General features: G+C 44.0%; 1 protein-coding gene across 1 annotated transcript; it reads left to right on the top strand.

Moving 5' to 3' along the window:
- The first annotated feature begins 6,889 nt into the window (after positions 1 to 6,889).
- On the top strand, positions 6,890 to 11,649 carry LOC103634594 (uncharacterized). The gene has a single exon (XM_008656975.2). The coding sequence runs from the start codon at positions 8,681 to 8,683 to the stop codon at positions 11,402 to 11,404; it is 2,724 nt and encodes a 907-aa protein (XP_008655197.1). The 5' UTR covers positions 6,890 to 8,680; the 3' UTR covers positions 11,405 to 11,649.
- Positions 11,650 to 12,093: the final 444 nt, after the last annotated feature.

The following is a 12,093-nucleotide window of genomic DNA, read 5'->3' as shown; positions in this document are numbered from 1 at the left end:
TTTTCCCCACCCTGTTATCCTGAATGCCCTTGTATTTTATGTGGCTTGTATTTTCACGTTCCAGTTGATGACGATGACGGTGTCGTATTTGAAGACGATGCTGATGAGAACGAGGGATACCTATTCTCTGGGCAATGTACTAATTTCAATCTTTTTATGATACCAATGCTTATATAAATACATATGTCTTACTCATTGTTTCCAAAAAAATATCATATGAGGATACCGATGAGGATATAGAGGTCGATGGTAGTCAAGATGAATCGACTGCCACTGATGTTCCTAACCCATACGACAAGGTGTACAGCAACATCCCTGAAGAAACACATATGCTCAGTGACACAACCTTGCAAGGGAAGGATTCGTACCCTATTTACAGACATTGTGACGATAACCATAAAGAAAAGGTCCGAGGGTGCGAACTGGACAATAGATGGGTTGTCCCTTATAACCCATACCTCCTTTGTCTCTTTAACTGTCACATCAATGTCGAGGCATGTGGGAGCATCAAGGCTGTTAAATACCTGTTCAAGTACATATACAAAGGCCATGATCGTGCGTCTGTTGTTATGAGAGATGCGAGCAAGGCAGCCGATGATGTTGATGAGATCAAGCACTATAGAGATGCAAGGTGGGTGACTCCTCCAGAAGCCTTGTGGAGGATATACGGCTTTGAACTTAGTCAGATATCTCCACCTGTTATGCAGCTGCAAATCCATCTTCCAAACATGCACATGGTGGCATTTCATGAGCGGCAAATGGTCGAGCGAGTCGTCAACCGTCCAGGTGTTGATAGGTCGATGCTCACAGCATATTTTGAGGCGAATAGGCTACACGAGGAGGCTCGTGGCATCCTATATCGTGACTTCCCTGAGTGGTACACTTGGCAGAGTGGTAAGGGCAAAGTATGGCAACAGAGGAAACGAGATACAGGTGGACAAGTCGGTAGGATAGTCTCTGCTCATCCGGCCGAGGGGGAGCGCTACTATCTTCGTGTTCTCCTAAACCACGTGACTGGCGCCGCCTCCTATGTGGATCTAAGGACAGTTGATGGTGTCACCCTACCGACTTTTCGTGAGGCAGCAGAGAGAAGGGGACTACTTGAGTCGGACAACACACTGGATGAGTGTCTCACTGAACGTGCTCTTTTCCAGATGCCATCGGCGCTGCGACGACTTTTTGCCACAATACTGGTGTACTGTGAGCCAAGCGATGTGGCTGTACTCTGGCAGAAACACAAAGATTCTATGCCCGAGGACTACCAACACAGGAGTCAGAACAAAACTCATGTTGAGCAGATGGTATTGATTGACATTAGGAACATGCTGCAGTCAATGGGAAAGGACATAAAGACATTCCCTCTACCTCCTATCATCGACATGTATGATGATGCTATTGGTACTGCTAGGGAGGTTTACGAGGAGGAAAGTATCCAACCGACAGTGGGAGATGTGGCTCTTAAAGACTCTCTTAACGAGGAACAGAGGGCCGCCTATGATAAGATTATGTCTGTCGTTGACACCGATCAGGGCGGATTATTCTTTATGGATGGACCTGGTGGCACCGGGAAGACTTATCTATACAGAGTGCTGCTCGCGACGCTACGCAACTAGGGCAAGATTGCAGTGGCAACAGCTACATATGGCGTTGCGGCTTCCATAATGCCTGGAGGAAGAACCACCCATTCACGCTTCAAGATACCACTCACTATTGACGATGGCGTTGTATGTAGCTTCACGAAGCAGAGTGGAACAACAGAGTTGCTACGGAAAGCATCTCTCATTATCTGGGATGAGGCTTCTATGACTAAGAGACAAGTCGTGGAGGCACTGGACAATAGCATGCGCGATATAATGGGTCGCCCCGCACTGCCATTTGGTGGTAAAACCATTGTCTTCGGTGGAGATTTCAGACAGGTCTTGCCTATTGTTCGTAAAGGGTCAAGGGCTCAAGTGGTCACGTCTTTGCTATGGATGTCTTACCTATGGGAGTCCATGTCCCACTTAAAGCTTGTTAGCAACACGAGAGCAAAAAATGACCCTTGGTTTGTGGAGTTTTTGCTGTGCGTAGGCGGTGGAACTGAGGAAACAAATAGTGACGGCGACATTCGTCTTCCTGACGATGTGTGTGTACCTTACAGTGGGAGTGACAACGATCTTGACAGCCTAATGGACTTCGCTTTCCCAAATCTCAACGAAAATATGTCTGATTCCACCTACATCACTTCAAGGGTGATATTGTCGACACGGAACGACTGGGTTGATATGATAAATGTTAAGATGATTGATCGTTTTCAAGGGGAGCATATGGTGTACCATAGTTTCGATATCGCCATGGATGATCCCCATAACTACTACCCACCCGAGTTCCTAAACACATTGACGCCTAATGGGCTGCCACCTCATGTTTTGAAGCTCAAGATTGGATGTCCTGTTATATTGCTCTGGAATATAGACCCTGCAAATGGACTTTGCAATGGCACCAGGCTGGTCGTTCGTGGCTTCCAAAGAAATAGCATTGACGCAGAGATTGTACTGGGTCAACACGTTGGAAAATAGATTTTCCTACCGCGTATACCGTTGTGTCCCTTCGATGAAGAGATGTTCCCTTTCCAGTTCAAAAGAAAGCAGTTTCCTGTATGACTTAGCTTTGCAATGACGGTTAACAAAGCACAGGGTCAGACTATTCCCAATGTTGGTGTATACTTTCCTGAACCAGTGTTCTCTCATGGCCAACTATATGTTGCTCTATCTAGAGCGACAACCCGATCGAACATAAAGATTCTTGTCATCCCAGCCGTCGATGGGAGGAAAAAGTCAAGGAAGGGGACTTGTTCTCAAATGCTAAGAGTTAAGAACAAGGCAACATAGAAAACGTTAAACGTTAAAGTCCTTCGTCCTTCGAAGCATTATTTCCCTTGAGATATAATGATTTTCGGACGAAGGTTATGAAGGACATACCTTCATAAACATTACATATCATAATGAAAAGGGAATTACATGGAATATAAAAGAATCATGAATAGTTATGAATTATTATCAACTCATTTTTATTTTATTGCTATAGAAGAATAGGAATGATGTTGAGTTACAAATATACCTTTGACTTGAAAGAAGGTGAAAGTACAAGTGTGATGCAAAAGCAAATGCCAAGTCAGCGTGAACAGTACGGGAGTACTGTTTACCTATTTATAGGCACGGGTCGCAGCCCATGTAAAATTACATCCAGGCCCTTTGCTTTTGATAATAACTCTATAGTAATCTATCGGGGTCTAAATAGTCTTTTCCTCTTTAAGTCGGTTTCCTCTTTTCTGCCATCATGCCGAAGCTTCCTTGCGCACAGCTTCGGCTCTGTTCCATCCTTCGTTCTCTTTGTGTTTCGTCATACAGCAATTTTGACTTGTCCGAAGGGTTCGTGTCCGAAGGTACCTGCTCATGTATTATACTCCAGAAACATTGTCAAATCACGTTTTTGAGGACCTTCGGAAGCCGAAGGCCCCCAACAGGGTGTAAAGAAAAACCCCACCGTAGATTGTGGGACATATACCAAGAACATTGTCTACAAAGAGGTCCTAACAAACTAGACCCATGGTAAGAGTTGCATGTTCAGCTAACAAACTAATAGGATGATGTTTGTCTTCTGTTTGATTGGTCTGGTGTATTATCAAGTCATGTTTGCATGCTACAGTTGTTTTTATTAGAGCCGCACAATTTTTGATAGTCATCAACCTTCTTACTACATGCATACTGTCTTAAAGTATTGTTGAGTTTTGGATCATTTGTGAAATTAGCAATATTAATTTTTATGCATCTAACAATTTGTTATGAATGTAGGTTTTTGTCCCGCGAGAATGGAATCTCTATTTGTAGGCTTGTCTCATAACAAGCCAAAAAAATCGGTGGCAACCGCAATAGTTCGAGAAGGTATTATAATTTTCATAGTTCTGTATGGATCCATTTGTATTTTTTTTGTAATAACTAATTTTAGTTTTATCTCATGACTGGTTGCTCCTAGACTATATTTGCACGCAAGGTGATCTTGCCCTCATCGATTTTATTAAGGAAATCCCTTGTGAACCAAGGGTAGAAGTCATGCTTATTGATGATGCCTTTGTTGAAAGGAAGTGGATGGAGTGTTTATTTCAGCCGAATGCATATTTAGGTGACGAGGTAATCCATGCTTAGTTTTTATATTTGGCGACGTTGTTATGTATAAGTTTTTTTACTCATCTTGGTATTTTTAACCACAACTTACACATTTGCAGGTTATAGAGTGCTACATAAATTTGATAAAAGCTCAAAAGCATCTAAAGTGCCGATCTGGAGGTCGCGTTCACATAGAAAATGCTTTCCCGTTCAATTTCCTGAAGCGAGATGGTGATGTTGAAATTAAAACAGATGAGCTATATCCAATTAAAGACATGACACAAATATGTAGCGCTGAATGAAGGGTGTTACTTTACCTAGACCATGACATGGTACATATGAGTTTGCAATCTGAACAGTTAGTGTTTCTATGTAATTTATTCTTATGCAAGTATTTATAACTGTTTTGTAGGTGTTTATTCCGATAAACATCCGAGAGATGCACTGGTATCTTGTCGTGATCCATGCAAGAAATATGGAGATACAAGTGCTCGATTCAATTGGTACTTCACAAGACCGCAAAGACCTCACTGACTTTGTGAGTATGCACAAACTAAACAATTATGAATTCAATATTAACTTATCCCAATCTCTAATTTTGTTTTACAATATATAAAGATTAAAGGATTGCAAAGACAAATTGATATGATATCTCAACGTAAGGAGTTAAAAGACCACAGGTGGCCAGACCTCCAAGTTGCTTCTTGGCTGCTCAGAGAAATAGACATGGGATATGCAAAGCAGACAGATAGGTACGCCCTAAAATATTCTTTACCAATTTCTTCATTCATACTAATCTTTTTGTTGATATTAATGTATATTGTAGCTCTTCATGTGGCCTCTTTCTTTTGAACTATATCGAATACTGGACAGGGGATGAACTGTCTGACAGTTTTACCCAGGTATATTATTACTACTACGGCATATATGCACATCTACAGTCAGTGTTACATATATAATGCTAAATAATTGTTTCTTATTTGTAGGATGGCATGTCATACTTTAGGAAAAAAATGGCTGCTATATTACTATCTTCAGACCTGAATAAGAGAAGGGGGTGTCTGTTATACAAAAATGAAAAAGAAGTTGACTCTGGAAGCCCATCAGATGTTGAGATATTAGAAAATCCAACATATTCTAATAAGAGGAAACTACTCCACGTGCTTGATGATAGCGAAGTAGTGTATGAAGATGAGGAAGGCCCTATTATTCAAGCAGACTTGCAAAGGTGGTTTGTTGATGATTGGGATAAAAAAGCTCCTGTAAAAGTCTCTACCGATGGGTGCACCAATGACTTTTTAATGGTTGGTCTTTCCACAAAGGACATGTCAGTGATCAAAGCCGATTCAATAGATGTTTTATGTGATTATATCATGGCAATAGAAGACGATACGACACTAGAGTAAGTGCTCATTGATTTATCTATTTTATGTGTATCAACTACTTAGATTCTTGATATAGACTTTTTGCCATGCTACATTACACGATGACATGGGTGTGTAGTTTCAATCCTTTTAAGATAGAAATATCTGTCAAAGATCTGCAAAAAATATTAAAGATAAATCAAGATATGATTCTAAGATGTTTTGACATGGTTGTTCGGCTGCTTGCCAATAAAGAGTCACATAGGCCGAAAGAAGAAATCATAAATAATATAAAGCATTATATGGACATGCGTTTTTGGGTAAGTTTGTTTCCAATAATTGATGTATTAATATATAGTATCTACATCTAATATAGTATCTACATCTAAGATGAATTTGATCATGAAATTTTGTATATAAATGAAGTAAGCTTAGATGTACATTCATGTTTTTCAGAATTTTTTGAAACTTTTTTAGTAGGTTTGCACGGGGTTTACACTAAAACGTGGTTTGCATTCGATATGTTTCCATCTTATAAACGTGAAACAGAATCATTCCAAAGTTTAGATAAAATCATTATTTAAACATTTTTAGATACATTTGCACCTTACAATAAGCATCTTCTCTGGTATCTCACCACTACAACTCCAATATAACCGGGATAGCCCATCAATATAACTTTTTTAGATTAATTGTGAATACGCTACAACAGACCACCAATAATCTCCCATAATATATATGACCTATTTATCATGTTTTTCTAAGTAAATGTATTTCGTTCGGATCTCCGTTAAATCCTAACGAGCCCAAACAAACCCGTTAGAGAGTATTTCCCTTCTTCTTCCTTAAGAAGACGCGGGGAGTTAGCTTGATTGGCGCGGCAGTCTCGGCTCTCGATGCACCCGACGCGGGATTGAATACAAGAAATGTTCATATGCATGTTTATGCAGATACAAATACGACCATCCATTCTATTAGATAAAAAAATTAGTAAACAAATAGACCTTGCCCCCTCTTATGTTAGAATCAAATTTGCATCTGAACCTATTGATCTACCGTTGGCTAGTTGGGGTGTTAAAACACAGGAAACTCATTTTCTCAACTTTCTTTAGTCATGACCATTGGCCAGCTCAAACATAGAAAGCAGAAAAGCATCCCTCTAGATCTTCTGATTTCCTATCACGGATTCACGGGTCAAAGATTGTTCATGAGTTCTGGTGTGATATCGGGCACAATTTTTGGATGAGGTGCGTGCCACACCCACACTGCCATACCTATACGTGTTGTGTGCTGCTAGAGGTGGCCAAACGGGCCACTAGCACCAGCACTATTAGACACCACGCTATTTAACACTATTGGTAATAGTGTAGTACCATGCTAGCACTACTGTATAGCCATCGTCCTAGACGCGACATGTCTAACCGTGTCGCGACGATATTATATAGTATTAACACCTAGTGGTGTCCATGCCAGTCCAGTCACTATTTCACTTTAAGAGATCGAAAGATCTAGAACAAACACGAACATTTATATCAGTATAGTCATTATTTCACTTTAAGAGATCAAAAGATCTAGAACAAACACGAACATTTATATCAGTATAGAGTGTATTTATTATATTTAAAACCATAATCAATCACATTTTATAAATCACATTCATACATCATAATCTCATCTATAACCCACCAGTTAGTCTAAGTCGTGTCTAATCGTGCCAACTCTTTAGACCCTTTTTGTAGGACTCTTACATCAATCCTTTCAACCGTGGCTCTAACTCTTCTCGAAAAACAACTTCCTCCTTATTTTTAGGAAGAGTACATCATTTAGTGGGAAATGTAGCTCCTCCTGTTTTTTACGTGGTGAGGAGAATCGGAGAGAAGCCTCCTTTTGGGCTCCTAGCTTCTATTTCTAGGAGCAATTTCTTCCTATTTTTACGAATTTTTACGGATAAACCAGCAGAGGAGTCCTGTTTGGTAGATTTTTCAAATGAGCCGTTTAAAGCCATTGAGGGGGTGTTTGGTTTGTCCCTGTTAAAATTTAGCCCCTATCACATCGAATGTTTGAACCTCCGTTCGGGGTATTAAATATAGTCGGATTATAAAACTAATTTCTCAGCCGAAGATTAAAAAATGAGACGAATCTAGTACAGTTGGTTGGGTCTATATTTCATACTCCTATTTGAAAGTCAAACGCTTGATGTGACCCGGGCTAAACTTTAGTCCACAGAACCAAACACCCCCTGAAAGAGCCTAACCAGAAGGCCTTAATCGTGTCGGTCTCATGCCAAACCACCGTGCCAGATTGGAGGACCAGGCACATCACTGGACTCATATTGTATCAGCACAGACACTATCTGTCTGATTGGTTACCCGTGTCGTCTCATCCTGAGCCACCACATGTGTTAACTTTATTTGACGACATATGTGTGTATGGGCGGATGTAAAACAAACCATTTTACCTGCACCACACGTACACCCAAACCAGACATATCTAACCGACCAAGCTCACGCAAGACTACCCACGCATGCATACTCATCCATTAAAACTGTATATGATTATCATGCCACATCGAAGTATTATAGATTGTGTCATACTTAGATCTATTTATTTTACTCCTAAATTATACAAGCTAGATTATGGTAAAAAGGTAAAAGATAGAATCATAAATAAGCTGAAATAAGCTATCAAATAATAGTTTATTTTAACTTATTTATGGTTTTAAAGTAATATTTTACCCTCTTAACTTTTCAGCATAATTCAACTTATATAATCTATTAATAAAATAAACGTCTTATATAATCTATTAATAAAATAAACGCACCGTTACACGGCCTGTTCATACGTGCTGCAGTGCTGCCAAGTTGCTGTTGACCGACTTTGTTCTTCTGGAGTCTGGACTTCTGTAACGTTGTCGCCCGACCTGACCCCACGCGACCACTCTGCCCGGAAGGCGTTCGTCCATTTGCCCGAGTCCGAGAGCGGCTGGCTGCTACTTTGCCAGGAGCCTTCCTGGGAGATGCCATCCAGTCGCGAGCAAAGAACTCGCGGCCACTCTACGAGCTTTCCGTTCGACGGCTCTCTTCACAGCTCAAGATCTCTGCTTTCGTTTCGCCCCGTTCCCAGAACAAGTCAACTCCCCCCTTCTTGGTTCACGGCACCTCGTCGTCGTCCATGGATTGGTTGAGCAGCATGCTGGGGGACCGCCCGCTGAAGAGCGTCTTCACGGCGCTCGGTCTCCCGGATAAGATTGGCGGCGCGGTAATCGACGCTCTCTGCTACCGGGGCGTCCGCCTGTGGAACGTCGAGGAGGAGGCCGACAAGCTGCGGCGCACCAAGGAACGCATCCGCGCCGTGCTCGAGGACGCCGAGCAACGCCGCTTCATCGACCACGACTCTGTCAGGCTCTGGCTCCGGGAGCTTAGGGCCGTCGCCTTCGACGTCGACGCCCTGCTCGACCGCCTGGGAACCATCACGGCCGTGTCCAGGCTAGCGGCCGCCGAGCAATCACGGAAGCGGAAGCGGCTATGGCCCAGCGTCGAGCTCGGCCCGCGGCAGCGGTGGGAGCTGGATGAGAAGATCGCGAAGATCAACGAACGCCTCGACGAGATCAACACGGGCAGGAAATGGTATAGGTTGCAGGCCGGGGACGGGACGAGGGCAGCGTCTCAGCCGACGCAGCGCCCACGGTTCCTTGAATCTGCCGCGCATCGCGACGAGAGGCCCATTGGCCGCAACGAAGAGAAGGAGCAGATTGTCCGTGCTCTGGTTTCGGATAGCGCAGATATGGCGGTGATTTCCATATGGGGAACGACAGGCATCGGGAAGACAGCACTGGCACAATCGGTTTACAAAGATCCTGAGGTACAAAACTTCTTCACCGACAAGATCTGGGTTTGGTTATCAGATAGGTGTGATATCAGAAAGGCCACCAAAATGATCATCGAAGCGGCGACCAATCAAAAATGTGAGCTTCTAAGCTTGGACATATTGCAGCAACGGCTGCACGACCACCTACATAAAAAGCAGTTCTTGCTGGTGATTGATAACCTTTGGGCAGAGAGCTTTCAGTTCTGGGAGTTTCTGAGGCCCTCATTGACTGGTGGAGCGGAAGGAAGCAAGGTTCTGATCACTACTCAGCATGAAAAGGTGTCTAGGATGATTTCCACCAATCTAAACATCCATTTAAAGGGCTTGGAAGATGAAGAATGCTGGCAAATCCTCAAACTCTATGCGTTCTCGGGGTGGGGCAGCAGAGATCAGCATGATCTGGAACCCATTGGGCGGAGCATTGCCTCAAACTGCCAGGGCTCCCCGTTAGCTGCTAAATCTCTTGGGTTACTACTGTCCGACACTCATGGAGACAAAGAACAGTGGGAAAACATACTAGGTGAAATGCAGATTCTCGGAGATGGCGAAAACACAAACAGCATATTACCAAGTTTGCAGATAAGTTACCAGCACTTGTCATATCATCTCAAACAATGTTTTGCCTTCTGTTCAATACTTCCTCCTGGTGTTGAGTTTGAGAAGGATGAGCTCGTCAGACTCTGGATAGCTGATGGTCTTGTTAAGAGTAACGGAAGGGAAAGGGTTGAGATGGAAGCAGGACGATGCTTTGATGAGCTCCTATGGAGATCATTCTTTGAAACATCCCGCAGCTTCCCTGATCAAAAGTTTAGAGTGCCAAGTTTGATGCTTGAGCTAGCACAACTTGTTTCTAAACACGAATCTCTGACTCTCAGACCTGAGGATTCACCGGTAGTCGACCATCCCGAGTGGATACGTTATACAACTATACTGTGCCCGAAAGATGAGCCTCTTGCATTCGACAAGATCTATCGCTATGAAAATTCGAGGCTCTTGAAATTATGCCCCGCAATGAAACTACCTTTGAACCAGGTACCAACAACACTTTTCTCGAAGTTAACTTGTCTGCGTGCACTAGACCTGAGTTACACTGAGCTAGACCTCCTGCCAGATTCCGTTGGGTCCTGCATACACCTCAGATACCTCAACCTTCGGAATACTCTGATAAAGACTCTTCCAGAAACGGTCTGCGGCCTATTCAATTTGCAGACACTTGACCTCAGGGACTGCTACTGGCTCACGGATCTGCCTGCAGGCATGAGCCGCTTAGTTAACCTGCGTCACCTTAGCTTGCATATCGATTGGGATAGAGTCACTGCTCTTAGATCGATGCCGAGTGGCATAGACCGGCTACAGTCACTTCAAACTCTTTCCAGGTTCGTTGTGGTCTCCAGGGATGGGGGCAGGTGCAACATCAACGAGCTGAGGAACTTGAAGATCCGCGGAGAGCTTTGCATTCTTAATCTGGAAGCTGCCACCAGCGACGGTGCCACGGAGGCCAATCTGCGCGGGAAGGAGTACCTGCGCGAACTGATGCTGAAGTGGAGCGAGGACGCCTGCAAGGACGAACAACAGCAGCAGCAGCAGCAGGGCATAGAGAACAGCGAGGCGGTAATCGAGGCACTCTGTCCGCACACCGGCCTCAAGCGTCTGCGCGTCGAGAATTACCCCGGAAGACGGTTTCCTCCGTGCTTCGAGAACATCCCGTCCCTGGAATCTCTGGAGATTGTCTCCTGCCCCAGGCTCACTCAGTTCTCCGTGCGGATGATGCGGTCTCTCAGGAATCTGAGGATACGCCAGTGTGCTGATCTTGCGGTTCTTCCCGGAGGCCTGTGCGGCCTAGAATCCCTTCGTTGTCTGGAAACCGTCGGCGCTCCGAATCTGAGAATAGGCGCAGTGGACATACTGCCGAGGAACGTATCACGACTGGCTGTGAGTGGGTGCGACGCGCTAGAGAGATGGTGCCTGGAAGAAGGCGCTGAGAGGGTGCAGCAGATTCCTGATGTAAGGATGCGGTTGAAAAACTGATGCGCTGGAGCTGTAAAGTTGGGTGCTTGTGATTTTGCCCTAGGCTCTTTGATGCGGTCTGTCTGGATCCAATTCTTTTGCCGGCCGAGCTACGTTCCTGGTTTAGCGTCGACTGTTGCGGTTTTCTGATCCGTTGACGTGTGGGGTAGTATATCTGAACGTGTTTGACTGGCTATTGGAACAACATTTAACTCACAATTTGAGATTCATTTACTCGGCCATTTGATCATGTATTCTCTTTTTTTTTTGTCACCAACCACTAGCACTCATCAGAAGCTTTGCTATGTTTAATGCACGATTAAAACGGGCTCTTATGTGATGAGTTCTGCTGTCTGCAGTCCAGGTTTACTTTCGGGGGCTATATTTATATGCTGTTTGCATATGTAAACAGTTCCTACAGCCTGACGATGTCCTTTGCAATCTCCGCACATCCAGATCAGCCTCGCAAATGTATCGACAACACCTCAGAATGGTGAATCCCGATTCCCGAGTAATAACAGGGAAAAAACACATAAGGCCTTTTTGTCCCCCAAAAAAAAACGAACGAACGCGGGCGACCTTAAAGGTAGGCGCAAGTGTGTGCAGGCCGAATGATGTCCGGTTACGTACTAGCCTAGCCCACTGGGGCAAAAGAGCCCAACACCACGTGAGACGGGCCAACGAGGCCGACAGCAACCCCCAAACGTTTG

This window comes from Zea mays, chromosome 1, assembly GCF_902167145.1.
Source record: "Zea mays cultivar B73 chromosome 1, Zm-B73-REFERENCE-NAM-5.0, whole genome shotgun sequence".
Taxonomy (NCBI): Eukaryota; Viridiplantae; Streptophyta; class Magnoliopsida; order Poales; family Poaceae; genus Zea; species Zea mays.
Note: the sequence above shows the minus strand (reverse complement) of the source record. Positions and strands in the feature narration are given on the sequence as shown.

Bases quoted from the DNA above. Each gene is read 5' to 3' on its own strand.
- LOC103634594 (XM_008656975.2), top strand. From the start codon at position 8,681: ATGGATTGGTTGAGCAGCATGCTGGGGGACCGCCCGCTGAAGAGCGTC.